The 21,486-nt window shown below is 36.8% G+C and overlaps 1 protein-coding gene across 14 annotated transcripts in view; it reads left to right on the top strand.

The window, feature by feature from the left end:
- Window positions 1-21,486, top strand: part of XPOT (exportin for tRNA) — a 134,611-nt gene that overhangs the window by 100,266 nt on the left and 12,859 nt on the right. For 10 of the 14 annotated variants that reach the window (XR_004351678.1, XM_032644705.1, XM_032644702.1 and 7 more), the window contains 17 exons: window positions 3,389-3,471; window positions 5,384-5,440; window positions 6,445-6,514; window positions 7,280-7,498; window positions 8,372-8,556; window positions 8,657-8,825; window positions 10,510-10,746; window positions 12,383-12,421; window positions 12,555-12,617; window positions 13,997-14,121; window positions 14,716-14,860; window positions 15,019-15,138; window positions 15,497-15,591; window positions 16,175-16,244; window positions 18,391-18,629; window positions 19,544-19,829; window positions 20,776-20,965. Coding sequence is in view for 13 of the 14 variants with exons in the window: in XM_032644705.1 (XP_032500596.1) it covers window positions 3,389-3,471; window positions 5,384-5,440; window positions 6,445-6,514; window positions 7,280-7,498; window positions 8,372-8,556; window positions 8,657-8,825; window positions 10,510-10,746; window positions 12,383-12,421; window positions 12,555-12,617; window positions 13,997-14,121; window positions 14,716-14,860; window positions 15,019-15,138; window positions 15,497-15,591; window positions 16,175-16,244; window positions 18,391-18,629; window positions 19,544-19,829; window positions 20,776-20,965 (2,392 nt within the window). In the remaining variant the exon portion in view is untranslated. Of the gene's footprint in view, window positions 1-3,388; window positions 3,472-5,383; window positions 5,441-6,444; window positions 6,515-7,279; window positions 7,499-8,371; window positions 8,557-8,656; window positions 8,826-10,509; window positions 10,747-12,382; window positions 12,422-12,554; window positions 12,618-13,996; window positions 14,122-14,715; window positions 14,861-15,018; window positions 15,139-15,496; window positions 15,592-16,174; window positions 16,245-18,390; window positions 18,630-19,543; window positions 19,830-20,775; window positions 20,966-21,486 lie in introns of those variants that run through there. The other 4 variants (XM_032644711.1, XM_032644710.1, XM_032644713.1 and 1 more) reach the window with 3 other exon arrangements.

Below are 21,486 nucleotides of genomic sequence, written 5' to 3'. Positions count from 1 at the left end.
AGTTAACATCCTTGTTATTTAGACATGTAAGTAAGCAGTTATGATATGCGATCAGGTTATGTAAAATGATCACATGACAAAGAATCCATTATGAGGTGCTGGGATATTTGGGTAAGTATAAACAATTAAACGTAATTTAGCCTACACCTGTAATCATGACTATGGCTGAATGATAGAAGAATCTAAAGAACAAACCTATAATTAAATTTTTTAAAGATGCATGGGTGGTTTGAAGTATAAGGTAAGTGGATGGAGAGTCATTTTCTTCTTTCTACTTCTCATAACAAAGAATTTATTTTATTTTATTTTTTTTTAGTGGTACGCAGGCCTCCCACTGCTGTGGCCTCTCCTGCTGCGGAGCACAGGCTCTGGACGCGCAGGCTCAGAGGCCATGGCTCACGGGCCCAGCTGCTCCATGGCATGCGGGATCTTCCCAGACCGGGGCACGAACCCGTGTCCCCTGCATCGGCAGGCGGACTCTCAACCACTGCGCCACCAGGGAAGCCCCAAAGAATGTTTTTTATAAATAAGCTAAACGAGGTTAACAGTTGCACAAAAAATAGCAATTTAACAATTTCACAAAAAATAGCAATTTTTCTGCTTTTAAGTAGTAAAAAATTTCCAGGGGTTTCCAGCATAGTATCATGTGCATGTCTCTGCTGTTAAAAGAAGTAACCAGCCCTCCAGATGGAGGTAAATAATAAGAATTGAGATTTAAATAGCTATTTACAAGATACCTATCAAACTGGTTAGGACATGAAAAGTCATTGAAAGTCCATGTCTTCTGTGTATGGACAAATATTTCTTTTCATGGGAGTGTAAGCTACCTGCCTTCAAACCCTTAGTCACATAGTCAAAGCATCACAGACCTGTACCTTTAGTCTGGCTTGGTACTACATAGTTATTATAACTAAAATCTTTGACTATCTGTTTAGTTATTAAATAAACTTCTGTTATTTTTTACGTTCCTTTTTTGAAATCCTTTGTTTTATAATTAAATTCCACCATCCGACAGGTTTTTTTTTTAAAATGTGCCATGATTTTCTTTTTCAGAAAAGTAAAACTAGTACACTGGCAGTGGTTTTAATATAGAAGTTAGGTTTTTAATCAATAAAAATGGGTTCTATCAGTCACAGGCTTATGTTAGGCATCCTAGTGCAGGCTTAATTTGATATCCCATTAGGCCAGCCTGCATAACAATTAGGATGAAAAACAAGGAATCTTAAGGAAAACTGAGTTCTGATAGTCCTGATATTGGAATTCAGGAGTAGTGGGAACTTAATTCAGTTTCGTAGTAAGATAAATGACTACCTAACCCTGGTTCCCAATTGTCTGTCTGTAGTTCTCTGTTTTCTACATGGGCAGTAAGTAGCTGAACTGACTCTGTTGCCACTTAGAGACAGTGGAGCGTTAGAAAGAAGGTACGAGAGAGAACTGGGTGATAAAAGCTTTGACTTGTTCGTCATTGCCCCAGTCTTTTTTTGATGCTAGTATCACATGGATTCAGAATGCAAAGACTAGCTAAAACTGAAAATTTTCAAGTTATTATCACTTAAAAAAATAGAATATCTGTCTTTGGTTTAAAACTTGCCATTATTTAAAGAAAATGGGGCTTCCCTGGTGGCGCAGTGGTTGAGAGTCTGCCTGTCGATGCAGGGGACACGGGTTCATGCCCCAGTCCGGGAAGATCCCACATGCCACGGAGCGGCTGGGCCCGTGAGCCATGGCCGCTGAGCCTGCGCGTCCGGAGCCTGTGCTCTGCAACGGGAGAGGCCACAACAGTGAGAGGCCCTCGTACCACAAAAAAAAAAAAAAGGAAAGAAAATGGTATGTCAGTGACAATTCTAGCAGCTGAATCACACCTCCCCCACCTCGTTTGGTAAGTGAAATATTAGGTGGTAATGCAGTATACGATTGACTTCAGCATTGTCCCCTGCCCTGGCCCCTGGGGTATTCCTAAAGGAAACTCTAGGTTTCATGGAATAGATGTTGTTAGACACCTGAACTAGATTATTTTGCAGCTGCTTGGGTTCCTATATTCTTAATTTCTAAAGGTAGCTGTTACTTACACTTAAGATAGTATTTGGTGATCTTCTTCATCTGCTCACGTTCATTTATCTGGTCCTCTGTCAGTGGGAGCAGCCACTGAGACCACGTCTGAAAACCCATTCCCTCATTCATACAGTTACATAACACAGGAAACTATCACCTAACTACAGTGGATTTTTTGCTGCTTATTATTTTTTAACCTCTATCTGAAAGGAAAAAATAATTTTATATCTTGACAGTATATGTGTGTGTGTGTGTATGTATATATATATATATGTAAACATAGACACATATACACATGAATATATGACGTATACACACATGACTAAGACAAGTTACACAAAATAATAGTTATTCTTGCTAGGTGCAGTGCAGTCTGATATCTGTATTGTTTCATTTTAAAAATTGCTGATCAAAACCAATAAAATTGTCTTCATCATGGATGGGGCACAAACCACATTTAAAAAATATATACTGGCTAATTGAAATTAGGTTCCTCTAAGGCTTAATATTGTTTCTAACTAATTTCAGGGTTTATATCAGTATGTAATTGCTTTAAAATCATTTAGCAGTGTTTCTAGAGATTATGTGTTATTTTCCTGACTGAGATATTTTTTACAAGTTGGTGAGATTACTGCTTGTCCATTGTCATGTGTGAAACCTGCATCTGTCATTGATTCCAGTTGCAACATACTAATGGAAAAGTGGCAGAAGTCACTCCCATTTTCCCAACAGTGGTAGAGAGCATATGGACTTGGTGCTGCATCCAGTCTAGAGTATACTTGTTCTTATGACAGGCCCCAGAATTCGTGAATACAGGGATGAGAAACACATTTCCTAAAACTTTGACCATTTCAGTTATTTGGTACTTCTGCAAACTTCATATCAAGCACTTGAACTCCAACTTTAATCTCACTTTTTAGGAAACTTACATGATATAGCTGAAGATTTTAAATAACTCTCCTTTTCTGTTAAACAGTAGATCAAATGACATACAGAGTATGTTTCATCTTTTATAATCACCTCTTTAATAGCATGTTTGCTCTTTGATCTTCCTAATAATTCATAGATACCTGCAGGGCATTTTTGTGTTGTCTCCTTTCCTGTAAAGAAACAGGTTGGAGTATCCAACTGATGGAATTTGGTTTTTACTTAACCTTTTTTCCTAGGAATGATCACTAAGTTGCACATACTCAGAAGCCTGAATTCAATGTTTAGCTATTTTTTATTTAGTCACTTTTTTGTTGTTAGTTTGCTACTCCCAGAAAACTTTATCGAGTATTGGCAGAGAATTGAGATTGACTATTCCAAATGCATTTTCTGCTTTGCAATCTTACAGGCCCTGGCCTATTTTGAGCAGTTAAAGATTTCCCCAGATGCCTGGCAGGTGTGTGCAGAAGCTCTGGCCCAGAGGACGTACAGGTGACTAAAACAAAATTTGCGTGATTTGTAGGAGAATTTAAATTTTTGTGAACTTGACAGGATTGTTACATTTACCTGTTTGGAAAATGTTTTCATAAAAACATTTTATGACTTATATTTCGGAAAACTATTCAGTGTAGAAATGAGAAAAATAGTAAACTAATAATTTGGCCATTCCAGAATTGACTTCTCATTAAAATATCCTTTGCCTTATTCTGAGTACCTGGCAGTAGATCCCAAGCGGCATATGGTTTCTATACAGTAGAAACTTCCTTATCTTCTTATGATGGGAAGGGATAGTTGGTTTTCTAAAAAGTTGGTAAAGGAGGTAATCAAAAATTGTATATATCTTAATTTTTAATTTTAATTTAAAGTATATAAACACTTAGTTACTAATCTTTTGATATTGGACCAAGGACTTTTCTTTGCGTATATGCCACTAACATTCACTTCATCATTCTCAACGTTGATCACACCCATAATTGATCCTCTGTAATTTCCACTTTGGGTCCCTGTAGTGGATTGAGGAACAGTGAGTACAGATTTCTAAACTTTTTATTTATTTGTTCCTATCTCTCCAAGTTATCTGTCTCACATCACATAGGTCCAAGGTTTTCCCCGTGCAGTGTGACTTCCTATGAACTCTTTCGAAAGTATTCAACTTAATTTTTATGAAAATATAAACTGTCATCATACTCATTTCATTAGTTTATATAATAATTAAGTTACTTACATACAAAAGAAGTACAACGCACATAGTGAGGCTTGGGGAAACACAGCTGACTAGTTGTAAATAAACAACTCTACTAGTGGGAGTAGAAGTTTATAGGGGTCAGTGATGACTCCTAGCTAGAGTTCTTGGCATGCTGTGGATATCAGTCACTACATTTTATAGCCAAAAGGAAGTGCTCCAGTTTAGTGAAAGTTGGTTTTGAGAATATCTATATGTCTTAGAGTAAATAAGGGCTGGCTTTTAATTAAAGGCTCCCTATAGTTTATATTTTGAGTGGAAGATCTAAGTCACATAATTAGTTAAAGCTTCAGTGCCATCCATGATAAGATTAGAAACCCTAGGGTCTTAGAAGAGATGCAAATTAAACGTAACTTTTTTAAAAACTTTAAAAAATTAAGTTTCATTTTCTTAAGTGTGAAATTTTTATTATTTTTTGGTTAATTGATGTAGTCTAAATGAAGATAACATCTCCATTCTTGTATTGACTAGTTAGCTTTGTATATGAAAAATTGTCCCATGACTAAGCCTGGCCTCGACCAACTGTATTAAGATGAACAGATGGTTGTTCACTAACGGGACTTGGTCAGAGTTTGTCGCTGGTTCACTGCAGCTCTGCCGTCACCCCTAGAGACACAGTTGGAAGTGGATGATGGGTGGGTGTTGGTTTTTACTCCCCTTTTATAAGGGCAATATATTGGTAACCTGGTTTTCTGTATGAATCTTGGGGGCTGGACTGCCAGTCCGGGTGACTCTGCTTGCTTTGGATTTGACTGCAGTAGAACTTTTAAGTATGACTTTGATGACCATTTCTGGTTTGACTCAGTCTCTGGCTGTCCTACCATTTGCCTTTCTACTGTAAAACGGAGGAGTTGTCCTGGGAATCCTAACCTCTGGAATTTAGGGGGAGTGCCTTCTGTTTGCAAAAGCACTGTATGTACTTAAAGTGCGGCTTAAATTTTTTTGCTTATTCCGTTTGCCAGATTTCCATTGAATATTGTATAACATAAAAAGTTCTCTTAGCTTTTTAAACAAATGGATGTGAATGTAAAACTTGAGATCAATGAGCCAAAGGTCTAGTTTGAGAAACTTTTCAACTGTAGTTTATTCATTACTATTTTACCTTTGATTTGTTTTCCCTAATTCATATTCTGCTTATCTAATTTTTTTTTTCTTTTTCAGTGATGATCACATTAAATTTTTCTGCTTTCAAGTACTAGAACATCAAGTTAAATACAAGTAAGGCTTTTCTCCCTGAGATTTGTGGGGAGAGGGCTTTTTTTTTTTTTAACTTTTAAAATAATTAATTAATTAATTTCTTTTTGACTACGTTGGGTCTTTGTTGCTGCAGTCAGGCTTTCTCTAGTTGCAGCGAGCAGGGGCTACTCTTCGTTGTGGTGCCTGGGCTTTTCATTGCGATGGCTTCTCGTTGCAGAGCACAGGCTCTAGGCGCACGGGCTTCAGTAGTTGTGTATGGGTTTAGTTGCTCTGTGACTTGTGGGATCTTCCTGCACCAGAGATTGAACCCGTGACCCCTGCATTGGCAGGCGGATTCTTAACCGCTGCGCCACCAGGGCAGTCCCGAGACGCCATTTTTTAAATTAGTTTTTCCCTCTTTGGGGACACCATAACATAGGTTGTAAATTGATGGTATATGTCATATCCAGCTCATAGATGTATTTTGATTTATCCCAAAAAGTGTTTTAAAAATACTGAGTTCATTGGTTACGCATAAAAATCCAGTCATTTCACAGGAAAAAAGTAGATTTCCAGCTTCTCTGGAAAAAATTAGAAAATCTAGCAATACTGAGCCTGTTTCTCTGAACGATGACTCTCTGTTAGAGTTGAGTGGCAGTGTGGGCACTTGCATTTAGAACCCCTGCCTAATTTAAGTAAAAACAGTGAATTGCTGCTCTCGGGATCCTTAGTTTGCCTACTGATTTATTCTGTAAACCACAGACCTGAGACCATGGGTGTATTTTCGCCTGAAAAATTGTGTGGCTGCCATTTTGTTTTAACATGAACTGAACCACAAAACAGAGATCAGTATTGATACCCCACCTGCCTCTCCCACCCTTGTCTTTAAAGCAGTAATGAGAGGTATTACCAATTTGTTTTAGGGAATTTTAGATAGTCAAGTGCTGTACAAATTTTCTCATTCAAATTTATAAGAGGCTGTTACTTTTTTAAAACCACAGACACTAAACATTATCATTGTTATTTTTCTTCCCTATTTTGAACAGATATTCAGAACTAACTACTGTTCAACAACAGCTGATTAGGGAGACACTCATATCTTGGCTTCAAGCTCAGGTAAAATAGTAGTTGTTATATTTAGTGCCTCAAATTGCCAGATATTTAAATTTTTATTTTTGCAAGAGTTTGCAGCTTCACCTCAAAAATGTCACTCATTTATCCTCCATTTCATCATGTAGCTCTTTTAGAAAGTTGTTTTTGAAGCTCATGGGTAGATGAAAACTTAGCAATAACTTTAAATTATATTGATAATTGAAGCTGTCATTCTGTCCATGACACATGGTGGAAACTTTGGTTTTAAAAGGTAATATTTTTTTAACTATTTGACAAGAGTGGCTTTGCTGTTCACGCTTAAGGTGAGCTCTCCTGGACAGCCTCTTACCAAAGAGCCCTTTTCAAAGGAGCCAATAGAGTTCTTTATTCACTACATTCTTTTTCATTAATTTTAGCTAATCTTAACGTATTAAAGCAGTTGTGTAGCTAGGATGTTTATTTTCCTTAAAGAGCAAGCAGCTAGAAGAAAAATCATTGAATTTTTTTTCTTCTTAGAAAAAATTATAGGAACTACTAACGCTCTGCCCATGAAACTTTTCTCTGAAAGTGTGAGAGAGGTGTAACGGTTAGCACCTTTGTTCATTTGATTGTTCTCCATCTGGCTAGTCACCTCAGAACTTTGGTAATTCTCAAGCATATTTGTTGCACAGCTGTTCTAGAGCCTAGTGAAGTTTGGTGGGGTTTAGCCTATTAATGATAAATAGGAAAACAACGTTTGAGTCTTTTCCATTTACATTTGATTTTATGAACTATTTCCCTGTTTGTCAGATGCTGAATCCCCAACCAGAGAAGACCTTTATACGAAATAAAGCAGCCCAAGTCTTCGCCTTGCTTTTTGTTACAGAATATCTCACTAAATGGCCCAAGTTTTTTTTTGACATTCTCTCAGTAGTGGACCTAAATCCAAGGGGAGTAGATCTGTACCTCCGAATTCTCATGGCTATTGATTCAGAGTTGGTGGATCGTGATGTGGTGCATACATCAGAGGCAAGTAACTTCCTATTAATTTTAAGTTTTTAATGTAGATATTGTAGGAGGTGGTGGGCATATAATAAAAGGATCAAGAAGAGTTTTTTATTTTTTTTTTGAGATAAAACTTTATTAAGAATACTTATAAATTTACTCAACATTTTGAATTTTGTTTTACAAAGGAATTTAAACTTGGGGTTTTTTTCCAGGTGTAGGGTGAAATTAAGAGTATTCAGATTTTTTTTTAACCAGGCAAGAACTTTCTCTAGAGAAATACACAAACTGATTTTTTCCTATGAATCTGTAGACAAATGTGGCCTATATTTACTACTGCTTTATAGTCACCGAGTGAGGAAAAAGCATTGCTTATGAATCAGTGCTGGGTTCTTCTGTATTCTCAGTTAGTCGCATAGCCCATCACCTTAGTCTTTCTCTATTTCTGTATTACCTAATATAACTTTCTCCTTTTTCTTAAAGAACACAATGGAAATAGCTTAATTCAAATGTGTATGATAATTTGAGGTCATTGTATGTCAAATATGTTTGTAACATTTAAGTAATTGCTATTCTCTTAAGTAATTTTAAGTATTTGTATAATATTGAGAAATAACTTTTATCACATGGTTAAGATTTCTAAGCAATGTTTATTTATAGTTTGTGTTTAATAAGAAATTGTGTCTGAGGAAATGAGTAGAATGGAAGGAGGAATTAGAATCACGGGTTATGATTTTAGAGCAGATAAATAGGAAATAGCGGCAGCGAATGTGTTAACAAGTCTGGAAGTTTAGTGGTGAGGAAATTACTGTGTGCAACTATTATTCAGATGTTAAACATTATTTTGGGAGGTAATCTACTTTAATTGTGTATATGGTACTTTGTTTTGTCTTTTAGGAGGCTCGTAGGAATACTCTCATAAAAGATACCATGAGGGAACAGTGCATTCCAAACTTGGTGGAATCATGGTACCAAATCCTACAAAACTATCAGTATACTAATTCAGAAGTAACATGTCAGTGCCTTGAAGTAGTTGGGGCTTATGTCTCTTGGATAGACTTATCCCTTATAGCCAATGATAGGTAAGTTAACCTATATTTTAAAAATATAAACCTACAAAATACAGTATGTAAAACTCATGAATTTGAAAATATTGTAACAATTTTATTTCACCATTGCCAGGTTTATAAATATGCTGCTAGGTCATATGTCAATAGAAGTTCTACGGGAAGAAGCATGTGATTGTTTATTTGAAATTGTAAATAAAGGAATGGATCCTGTTGATAAAATGAAACTAGTAGAATCTTTGTGTCGAGTATTACAGTCTGCTGGGTTTTTCAGCATTGACCAGGTCAGTAAATTTATGTATAAGGTTTTGAAAATGTTAGAACAAATTAGGATAGGCAGTAATTTAAATATGCTTTCCTTTTCTTTTTGTTTTGTCTTTAAATGCTGGAAACTTCCTTGACATTATAATAATGAAACATTGTATCTAGAAAGCCATAACGTTATCTGTAACGTTTGCCTTGAACAATAGATTATACCAGACTTCAACTTGAAGATCTGGGATGGTACTTACAATTGTGCGTTTCTAACAAACTCTCAGGTGATACTGTGATACTGCTGATTCATGGACCACACTTTAAGAAGCATGGCAATGCATTTTGACCTAAATTAGACTTAATTATAAATGTTATATTTTCATCACATTCATTTGAGCTGTTAAAGTTTAGCCTCAGCAGAATTAGGGCTGAGTGTGGTAAATTAGTAATTTAGAAACTGAATTTGAAGGTTTTTATTTTTAATTTTACCTGTGATATTGGTAAAGAATTACTGAGAAGTCTTTGTATTGTTGATATGTCAGGAGTACAACACCTCTGGTATTTTCCTAGCTGACAAATAGTAGTGTTTTCTTACACTGCTGATAATTGTCTTATTTAGTCCCTGGTAAAAGATTTAAAATGGTGAAGGTAAAAATCTCTTTCTGTAGGAAACATCATAAGGATAATTAATGAAAATAACCTAATTTTAAGTTCTAGAGTTAGTGCTGATGTGACCTTAGGCAGATTATTATAATAGCAGTTTTATCTCTCTGTAGTGCAGTTGAGGTTCAAATTAAATAGTATCAGAAAGGGCTGTTGTAAATTCTTATACATAGTATAATATGGCAGCATTAAATTTATTAGAGCATATTTACTAAATTCAGTGGTTTAGAGAGAAGGTTTTGAAACCACAGATCTCTTTTTTTCTTTTTGTGGTACGCGGGCCTCTCACTGCTGTGGCCTCTCCCGTTGCAGAGCACAGGCTCCGGACGCGCAGGCTCAGCAGCCATGGCTCACGGGCCCAGCCGCTCTGCCGCATGTGGGATCTTCCTGGATCGGGGCACGAACCCGTGTCCCCTGCATCGGCAGGCGGACTCTCAACCACTACACCACCAGGGAAGCCCAGATCTCTTTTTTTTAAGCTTTTATAAGTTGGCAATGTCTACATGACTATAATCATTAAAAAAAGTTGCTTTGAAGAGTTAGTACTAATGGATAATAATAGTAGAAGAATTCAAATTCTTAAGATTTCCCAGTCAAAATGGTAGAATTGTTAGTGTCTAATGTTAGTTTAAAAATGACTCCTGGGACTTCCCTGGTGGCACAGTGGTTAAGAATCCGCCTGCCAATGCAGGGGACATGGGTTCAAGCCGTGGTCCGGGAAGATCCCACATGCTGCGGAGCAGCTAAGCCCACGCGCCACAACTACTGAGCCTGTGCTCTAGAGCCCATGAGCCACAACGCCACAACTGCTGAAGCCCGCGTGCCTAGAGCACTGCAGTGAGAAGCCCACGCAACGCAACGAAGAGTAGCCTCAGCTCGCTGCAGCTAGAGAAAGCTGGTGCGCGGCAACGAAGACACAACGCAGCCAAAAATAAAAAATAAATAAATAAAATAAAAATGACTCCTGTGATTGGTATTTGACCCATACCTAAGTTTAGAGTTTTCCCTCTTAGGTGGTTGGTTTTAAATTGAAGTATTGATCATTTGTAGGAAGAAGATGTTGACTTCCTGGCCAGATTTTCTAAACTGGTAAATGGAATGGGACAGTCATTGATAGTTAGCTGGACTAAATTAATTAAGAATGGGGATATCAAGAATGCTCAAGAGGCACTACAAGCTATTGAAACAAAGGTGGCACTGATGTTGCAGCTCCTAGTTCATGAGGATGATGACATCTCTTCTAACATTATTGGATTTTGTTATGATTATCTTCATATTTTGAAACAGGTAAGTCCTTATTTTAATCTTTTTGTCCACTAGATAATATAGAAAAGCAATAGAGAATTGGAAAATACAGGAAAAATGAAAACAAGAAAATACTCATAATTCTACACTCTAATGACATTTACTGTTAATTATTAATGTATTTTCATCTTTTTTTTTTTTCTTTAAACTTCCTAGCCAAAAAACAGAAATGGCCAGGTTCTAAAATTCACTAGACTAAAAAGCTTCAGAATTAGTTATAGGTTTAGGGGTTTCTTTTATTTTGAATCTGTGTTTATTTCTTTTTCTTTTTTTAAATCTTGGCTGCTTTGCACGGCTTACGGGATCTCAGTTCCCCGACCAGGGGTTGAACCTGGGCCCCAGCAGTGAAAGTGCCAAATCCTAATCACTAGACCACCAGGGAACTCCATGAATGTTTATTTTTATTTATTTATTTTTTTGGCTGTGTGGCATGTAGGGTCTCAGTTCCCTGACCAGGGATTGAATCCATGCCCCCTGCATTGGGAGCACAGAGTCTTAACCACTGGACCGCCAGGGAAGCCCCCTCTGTTTATTTCTAAATACAGTAGAAATTTTGTTAAATATGGTTCTTTTTTTTTTAATTTAATTATTTAATTTATTTATTTTTGGCTGCGTTGGGTCTTCGTTGCTGTATGCGGGCTTTCTTTAGTTGTGGCGAGCGGGGACTACTCTTCGTTGCAGTGCGTGGGCTTCTCATTCTGGTGGCTTCTCTTGTTGTGGAGCCCAGGCTCTAGGCATGCAGGCTTCAGTAGTTGCAGCATGCGGGGTCAGTAGTTGTGGCGAGCGGGCTTAGTTGCTCCATGGCATGTGGGATCTTCCTGGACCAGGGTTCACACCCGTGTCCCCTTCATTGGCAGGCGGATTCTTAACCACTGCACCACCAGGGAAGTCCCGTGGTTCGTTATTTTAATTACATATGCATCATTTCTTATAAACAATTTTTTTTTACGATGAAAAGTTTCCCCCTAGAGAGTTGCTTCCAGTAATATACCTTAAAATGTAGAAGGTATGAATCTCCCATATTATATTGATAGCATGTAGCCTTTTAAAGAATTAGTGATTTCTCATTATGACATTAGGTGAGAGCCATTCCTATTTTATTGATATTTACATTGAATTAGTTGAATTGAGTCAAGCTTAAAATAATTTTTTTCCAAACTGAGTTTAGCTTCTGTTATAAATCTAATATGTTTCTACATGCATATTATAAGAAATTTTAGGCAATGTGGAAAGGTATGAAGAAAGTTAAAATTGGTATCAGTATTGATAGTCCCACTGTGTATCTCATAATGGATTTCTAGGCTTTTTTGGCCGTGTTTAAAAACAAAGTGAGATCATACTTTGCTGTTCTATAATCTGCTTCTTTGCTGAATACATTTATAAGTGTCTTTTAAAATCAAATTCATCTACATGTCTTTGCCTACATGTCAAGTTACTTACTAGAAGTGAAATTGATAGATCTTAGGTTAGGTACATTTCATATATAGAAATGTACTGTCAAACTGCCCTCCAGAAAAGCTGTGTGCATGTTTGAAAAGATCTTAACTGATCAGAAAAATATTCTGATAAGCAAGTATAACTTTAGGAAAGCTAATAAATGATTGCTTTCTTTCAACAGCTTACAGTGCTCTCTGATCAGCAAAAAGCTAATGTAGAGGTAATTGACTTCTTTTTGTTTCTTTTAAACCAATAATAGAATCTACATCTGCAGTCTGCCTTGAAATGTAGCTTAATTTCAAATTATATGAAATTAAGGAGACTGACAAAAGGTATTTTGTTCTTAATTTTAGGCAATCATGTTGGCCGTTATGAAAAAATTAACCTATGATGAAGAATATAACTTTGAAAATGAGGTAAGAATTTTGCATTGAGGAGAAATCAGTTTTAATTTTGTTTACTTACATCAAATTAATATTCCAAGTTTTGATTATCTTAAAAAATTAGTCTTGGGGTTTTGTTTTTGTTTTTTGACTGCATTGGGTCTTCATTGCAGCTCACGGGCTTTCTCTCTAGTTGTGGCGAGTGGGGGCTACTCTTCTTTGCGGTGCATGGGCTTCTCATTGCGGTGGCTTCTCTTGTTGCGGAGCACAGGCTCTAGGCGTGCAGGCTTCAGTAGTTGCAGCACACAGGCTCAGTAGTTGTGGTTCATGAGCTCTAGAGCACAGGCTCAGTAGCTGTGGCGCATGGGCTTAGTTGCTCCACGGCATGTGGGATCTTCCCGGACCAGGGCTTAAACCCGTGTCCCCGGCATTGGCAGGTGGATTCTTAACCACTGCACCACCAGGGAAGTCCCTAGTCTTGTTTATATTGACCTCTACTTAGGTGAAATTAATGGAAACTTTCATAATCCTTCATTTTTTTGTATTTTGTCCCTCTTTAAAATGACCCTTTTAAAAACACTTTGTAGCATTGAACTTCATAAATATTGACAGTATTATTGGTGATCATATTTCACTTTATATTTAGTAAGAGTGATCAATTGAAGCCCAGTTGATGGACCTCAGATCATAATTCTCTGTGGGAGAGTAGGAATGAGGTACTTAACTGTCTCTGGACTTGTTCTGGTTAAAGGCTTGCCCAGGGTTGTCAGTGAGTCAGCTTCTCATCAATCACAAGGGTCATCGGTGCTTTCTAGCAACTCAATGATGGCGTGTACTGTCTAGTTGTGTGCTAACATGTTGTTACCCACTTCAGGCATTCAAAAACTTCTAACTGTAAAAGAATAATGGTGATGATCACCAACACACCATGCACTTATGAAGTGCTAGGCTCATTACATATAATATCTTCAATCATGTGATATTATTGCAGTTCTTAAAGTGGACAGTGAGATACAAGGAGTATAAATAAGGTGCCAGAGTTCTCACAGAGCCGTGCATGAACCCATCCTGGCTTAGACTCTTGTTTTTGTTTTTTCCCCAAAGCCTTGCATTATCTGTCCTTTGCTTAATTGTCCCTCAATAACTCTTTCCTGTTAGACTTTTGTTTTTAACGTCCTCCCTATGCTATTTCTGGCTCTAGGCTTTCATGGTCTAGGGCTGTGTTCAGAAATAATTATTTGTGAGCAGGAGGGGAAAGGCTACTGAGCATAGTACATTTTCCTACATAAATAAATATTAATGAAAAAATAAAAGTGTATTAAATTTGTAAATACAAAAACTAGTGAGAACTCACCATTTTATGTGTTTTAAGATCTTTTATGTCTTTTAATGGAATTTTTAAAATATCATAGGGTGAAGACGAAGCCATGTTTGTAGAATACAGAAAACAACTGAAGTTATTGTTGGACAGGCTTGCTCAAGTTTCACCCGAGTTACTGCTGGCTTCTGTTCGCAGAGTTTTTAGTTCTACCCTGCAGTAAGTTTGTTATGCTGTTTCTAACAAGTCACCTCTTTCCTTTTCTCCCTGATGATGGTCTACCATAAGTGATTCACGTGACTTATTAATTTATGTTACTTATGAAGATCTTATGTGTATCTCTGAAACAATGCACTTGCCTCTGATTTATCTTGATTCTTGGGGGGAAATACTGCTCTTTGGAATGTCAATAAAATGGATTTCTTTAGTTTTGTATACTTTTGTGATATGAATTATGTTGCCTGGCAAAATTAACAATTGCGGGGCTTCCCTGGTGGTGCAGTGGTTGAGAGTCCGCCTGCCGATGCAGGGGACACGGGTTCGTGCCCCGGTCCGGGAAGATCCCACATGCCGCGGAGCGGCTGGGCCCGTGAGCTATGGCCGCTGAGCCTGCGCGTCCGGAGCCTGTGCTCCGCAACGGGAGAGGCCACAACAGTGAGAGGCCCGCATACCACCAAAAAAAAAAAAATTAACAATTGCTGTGACTGTTTAATAATTAAAGAGGCTTCGGTTGGTGTCTTTTTATCCCGTGCATCACTAGTTGTATAGAAAGTTTATATTCAGATTTCACTGACGTATTATATACCTTGGTAGGAATTGGCAGACTACAAGGTTTATGGAAGTTGAAGTGGCAATAAGATTGCTGTATATGTTGGCAGAAGCTCTTCCAGTATCTCATGGTGCTCACTTCTCAGGTGATGTTTCAAAAGCTAGTGCTTTGCAGGATATGATGCGAACTGTAAGTATACTAAAGATAATTTATTTTGAACTTAATTTTCTGTTTTCATATAAGCTAATGTGAGTTCCTTAATTGTTAGAGCTTAATATATGTTAATACTGGGACATTTTGATGTTGCAGTAAATAAGGATAGATTTCTTAACTTTTTCCTGCTCCAGTTGGTAACATCAGGAGTTAGTTCCTACCAGCACACATCTGTGACATTGGAGTTCTTCGAAACTGTTGTTAGATACGAAAAGTTTTTCACAGTTGAACCTCAACACATTCCATGTGTACTAGTAAGTATACACTTTACTCTCAACTTTTATTTTCCGTGTGTTTCAGCTAATGAGCAGATAGTATTCTATCTTTCTTTTATTACTTTTTCCAGAGCCAGAAGCTCTCCAAAACTCTTCAACACACTGACACTAACCCCTCCTCCATTCCTTTAAAATGGAGTTTGTGTCTAGTCAGTTATTTAAAACAAATACTCAAGGGCCTGTTTGTGTGTAGTGTAGGCTTACTTTTTATATGTACCTAGTTCTTCCCTTCTAGAGCTAAAAAGTAGAATTTGGTGTGAACAAAAATGTGTCATGACAATAGCAATAAAAGCCTTAAATAAGTACAGAAATAGTAAAAGTGTCTCTGTTTCTTTAGATGGCTTTCTTAGATCACAGGGGTCTGCGGCACTCTAGTGCAAAAGTACGGAGCAGAACTGCTTACCTGTTTTCTAGATTTGTCAAATCTCTGAAGTAAGTACAAGATTTCATCTATAATGTTTAATTCTTGTTTTTAAGATTGTTAAGTAAGATGTAAATTATTTTCTAAGAGCCTGTGGTAGATTTGGTCTTTTCGTCCTAAGGCTTTTGTAAAATTTTGGTGTTCCTTTTTGTATCATGATGTTACGATTTCTTTTCCTTCTCTTTAGCCAGGTACTTTGTTCATCATTAAACAGTGATTTGTTTGAATATTTTTGTATGTAACACCTGTCATCACTAGTGACATTAGTTACTTAACAGTTTTACTGCTGTAGATAACTCTATGGCTTCTGTGAAATTCTAAAGATGATATTCCTTGGAAATACATTTTGAACTTAATCTGTTTTATATTGTATTGTTCTTTACTAGTACCAGCTTTTGGTATGAAAACTACTTATTCTTAGGCTTATAAAATTGTAATTTAAAAAAATCATAGCTAGTCTGAATGATCACATGTGACTACCTTAGCACTGAACTTTTTTTTTTAGTTCTGCCTTAAAGAGGGATTTGGCATTTCCGCACTTTGCCAAGCACTGTTATTTATGTAATTGTGGTTTTCCTTTTTGCCTTTATTCAGTAAACAAATGAATCCTTTCATTGAGGATATTCTGAATAGAATACAAGATTTATTAGAACTTTCTCCACCTGTAAGTATCTATCCTTCTGAGTGATGTTTTCCCCAATATTGAGGCTACATATCCCTTTAGCCTTTAGTGTTAATGCCTTTGGGTGTTTTTTTGTTTTGTTTTGTTTTTGTTTTTGTTTTTTAAAGTGTGGATGGAGGGTGTGCAAGGGTTAGTTTTGTTTACCAAAACTCTGTTGAGATACAATAAACAAAACATAGTAATAGAAATAGAAAGGAATCAAAATTTGACTGATAGATTTAGCAGTGTGAGATATGGTCTGCTCTCTGTACTGTTAAATGCCAGTGAAGTGTTTTTTGGAGAAGGAAAATTCGGTTTCTAAATTATTCTCTGTTTAGTACTATGATCACATTAGCCATTCTCAGTGACTGCTACTGGTAGACTGAAGTTTTTCTGTGAAACTTCTGGCTTGGGGTAAAATTTAAATGCTGGTTGATCTGTATATTTCGGTGTTTATTTCACTAGACAGATTTAAGTTGAGATACTTTGTAAGCACATTTTGACTGATACATGTTTTTGTGTAAAGCAAAATACTGACCTTGACATTTTTTTTTCATTTTGATGAAAATTATTACTAGAGCTGCCATTTGAAAAGTGTTAAACATAAAATAATATTTTGGGTTTTTAAAAAATAAATACCAGTATTCAGGGTACAAAGGTATATAATTTCATTGCATGAAAGGTTACTAGTACATTATATGGTTAAATTATCTTTGCCTACGTATTAAAGAAACATATATATTAAAATACTTCATGGGACTTCCCCTGGTGGTCCAGTACGTAAGACTCCACACTCCCATTGCAGGGGGCCCAGTTTCAATCCCTGGTTGGGGAACTAGATCCTGCATGCATGCTGCAACTAAGAGTCCACATGCCGCATCTAAGAGCCCGCAAACTGCAACTGCAAGTCTGCATGCCGCAACTAAAAGATCCCGTGTGCCACAACTAAGACCCAGTGCAGCCTAAATAAATAAATTTATATAAAAAATAAATAGGGGGCTTCCCTGGTGGCGCAGTGGTTGAGAGTCCGCCTGCCGATGCAGGGGACGCGGGTTCGTGCCCCGGTCCAGGAAGATCCCACATGCCGCAGAGCGGCTGGGCCCGTGAGCCATGGCCGCTGAGCCTGCGCGTCTGGAGCCTGTGCTCCACAACAGGAGAGGCCACAACAGTGAGAGGCCCACGTACCACAAAAATAAATAAATAAATAAATAGGGACATTCTCTTTTAAAAGATGAGGTCTTTTTTTTTAATAAGACTGCCACATAATTTATCTGTTTCAAGACTAGGCTTTTAAATAATTTCTTAACAGGGAGCTTTAATGTTAGAGCTAGAGAGGCCTCTGATATTTTCCCCCTCCTCCTGGCCTCTCAAACTGCATAAATGTGAAAAATAACAAACTCGGGCTTCCCTGGTGGCGCAGTGGTTGAGAGTCTGCCTGCCAATGCAGGGGACACGGGTTCATGCCCCGGTCTGGGAAGATCCCACAGGCCGCAGAGCGGCTGGGCCCGTGAGCCATGGCTGCTGAGCCTGCGCGTCCGGAGCCTGTGCTCCGCAACGGGAGAGGCCACAACAGTGAGAGGCCCGTGTACCACAAAAAAAATAAATAAATAAAAATAAATAACAAACTCATTAATAAAAATGAATCAATATATAGATGTTTGCTTATGCTTGAATGAGATCTTTTTTTTTCACTTGCAGTCTTATTTTCAGATGTTCTAAAGTAACAACTGTTGTGTATGTGTGTGTTTATTGTGTGGTGTTTATTGTTATTTAACTCTTAAACAGTCTTGAAAGTATTAACTTGTGTGGCCTTTGTCCTAACATTCAAAGCACGTTGTATACCTGATTGTTAGCCTCCTAATAATAAATACGTTTTACAAAAGAAAACAAGTTAGAAAACTAACAGTTACATTATATGACCATTTATGAAGACTTGTTAGGGGTAGAATTAGACCCATGATCTTTTGACCTCTAATTCCATTTGTTTTCCATTATATGATCCTGGGAAAAATTTTATAAGTACTCAGTCTTCTTTTTAATAATGAGTTGATGTGATAGATTAAATCTCCTGTCCCTCTTGTACTTATTCTCATTTAAATGAGAGGAACTGAACAAAGAAAAACTTCAATAAGACTAAATTTCATTTTAGGAGAATGGTTACCAGTCTTTGTTGAGCAGCGATGATCAATTATTTATTTATGAGACAGCTGGAGTGCTGATTGTTAATAGTGAGTACCCAGCAGAACGGAAGCAGGCATTAATGAGGAATCTGTTGACTCCACTCATGGAGAAGTTTAAAATTCTGTTAGAAAAATTGATGCTGGCGCAGGACGAAGAAAGGCAGGCATCTCTTGCAGACTGTCTCAACCACGCTGTTGGATTTGCCAGGTGAGTGACTGCATTTAAATTTGTGAAGTGATTTTTTCAACATACACAGAATCATTTGCTTGGATTTTTCTAATTGGGCATGCATATCTATGTTTACAAAACTAGATTGTCCAGAGAATTGTCTAAATTGTTTCTTTTCTAAATTCATTGAATTAGATTTAACTGAAGAAGGAATTAGGTCATGTAACATTCTGCATTTCTGACTTGACAGTTATCTAAATCCTTAACTCCTCTGATTTCTTTGTTATAAATTGATTACGTATTTAAGGAGATTAGTCTAAGTGTTTATATACCAGTGACATCAGGGGATCAGTTTTGGAACCTTAAAGAGAAGGTGCTGAGGCTTCTTTTTAGTTGTTACATTGTGTCCTGAAGACCACCCAAGCTGCCCTTTCTTTCTCTCTGTTTATTGGCAAATAATAACAGCATGAAAGTTATAGTGATTGCTAATTAGAAGCTACACAGAGAAATTGCTCTGCAGAAGACTTTAGTGCAAAAGCTTATGTTAAAGATGTTGTATAAATAACTTGATTCTAAGATTGTTTTAAATATAAATTGGTAGTTTACAGATTGTGTAGTATAGCCTATTCATAATAAATAGATTTTTTTCTCTTTTCTGCATAAGTTGTCAGCAGGATTTTAGTAAAACATTTAGGTGGACTCACATTTGAGAGATTGTATTAATTACATTTCATTCATTCATTTAACTTGAGCTCTTTCTGGAATGGTAACTGGAAGCAATAGTTTACAAATAACCATATCAGCTAAAGATAGACGTAGCTGTGACATGGAAAATAAAGAAATGGCTTCTTTGTTTTGCCAGTTTTGTAATTTGTTGTGTGTTGTTTTTGACTACTCCATAAAACATTTGAAGAATAAACTTAAAACTAGTTACCTGATAATTGTTTATATAGTCGAACCAGCAAAGCTTTCAGCAACAAGCAGACTGTGAAACAGTGTGGCTGTTCCGAAGTTTATCTGGACTGTTTACAGACGTTCTTGCCAGCCCTCAGTTGTCCCTTACAAAAGGATATTCTCAGAAGTGGGGTTCGCACGTTCCTTCATCGCATGATTATTTGCCTGGAGGAAGAAGTCCTTCCGTTCATTCCATCTGCTTCAGAACACATGCTCAAAGATTGTGAAGCAAAAGACCTCCAGGAATTCATTCCTCTTATCAACCAGATTACAGCCAAATTTAAGGTACCACAAACCTTCAGAGCTCAGAGAATTTCCTGACTTTAAGATCTCCTGACTTCAAGATTAGATGTATTCATCTTTAGGTATATTTTAGCATTTGACCCTTGCTCTTTTTTTTTTTTTATGAGTTTCTTGGGGGCATGGATCATAGGTATTTTTATCATCCCCAATGTCTGCAACCCTGTCTGACACATAGGAAATGCTTAAAAGATGTTTTAATAAGAACAGACCTTTTCTGTTCTATGCAGCAGAAGAAAGCTATTAGTCTGGTATTTTAGAAAAGCAAATAAAACAGCATTGAATAATAAATGCCTAAAGAATAAATTTTAAGCCCTGTAATTTGGGTGCCCAAGTAGTTTAAAAATAATTCAGTGTCAGTTTTATGTACAAGGAAATGTAACCTAAGCATAAGTTGGCTAATAAAAATTACTAACACTTACATAGTGTTTTCTGTGTTCAGAATCTGTTCAGAGCATTTTCTTATACATTCATTTGATCTTTGTAACAACCCTAGAAGTTAAGTATTGTTGTTTTAAGGATGAAGAGACTGAGACACAGAAGTCAAGCAATTTGCTCAAGGGCATGTAAAGCCTGAGAGTCAATCATATAAATTCATTTATAATTTAGCAGTAGAATTCATTTATTGAGAATTTAAATTTGAAAATAATCCATGGCAATATTTGATTGTGAAATATGTCTGACTCCATGTTATTTGAACCTGAATCTTGAACTGTAGGAAAAGGGTTGAACTTAACGATCTTGAGGCTTTCAATACTGTTATGCTCTATAGATTTTTGTTTTAACATTGATATTTGCTAACCAAATTATGTAAATATGTGTCCTAACTAGAATCTCTAGAAAAAGGCTTTATGTAAAACATGTTTTTTCTAAGTTTCGTATTACTAATTTTCTTATTTCTGAAATAGTAATAGTTGTTTCATCTCTTCAGATACAGGTATCCCCATTTTTACAACAAATGTTTATGCCTCTTCTTCATGCAATTTTTGAAGTTTTGCTCCGACCAGCAGAAGAAAACGACCAGTCTGCTGCTTTAGAGAAGCAGATGTTGCGCAGGAGTTACTTTGCTTTCCTGCAAACAGTCACAGGCAGTGGAATGAGCGAAGTCATAGCAAATCAAGGTGGGGATGCATGCAGTGCCTAAATTGTCTAAGTACTTGTCACAGTTGTATATCTATATGAGCAAGAGCTAGCTGGAGTAAACACTAAACTTTTGAAGTAGTTCTATGTTGGCCCCAAAGATGACATTTTATTACCATCAGGGTGGGAATCATTTTCACATAGAGGACCTTAAAATTAACTTGTATTCAGTTCCCATTTTCCTAAAGCAGTATTCCTTTTTTTTTTTTCAAGTTGATTTACAATTTTGTGTTAGTTTCAGGTATACAGTGAAGTGATTCAATTATACATGTATATACATATCCTTTTTCAGATTCTTTTCTGTTATAGGTTATTACAGCATATTGAATACAGTTCCCTGTGTTATAAGTAAATCCTTGTTGTTTATCAGTTTTATATATAGTAGTGTGTATGTGTTAATTTCATACTCCTAATTTATCCCTCCCTACCTTCCCCTTTGTAACCATAAGTTTGTTTTCTATGTCTGTGAGTCTGTTTCTGTTTTATAAATAAGTTCACTTGT

Source organism: Phocoena sinus, chromosome 10 (genome assembly GCF_008692025.1).
Source record: "Phocoena sinus isolate mPhoSin1 chromosome 10, mPhoSin1.pri, whole genome shotgun sequence".
NCBI classification, from domain to species: Eukaryota; Metazoa; Chordata; class Mammalia; order Artiodactyla; family Phocoenidae; genus Phocoena; species Phocoena sinus.
This window is presented reverse-complemented; position numbering and strand designations above follow the sequence as displayed.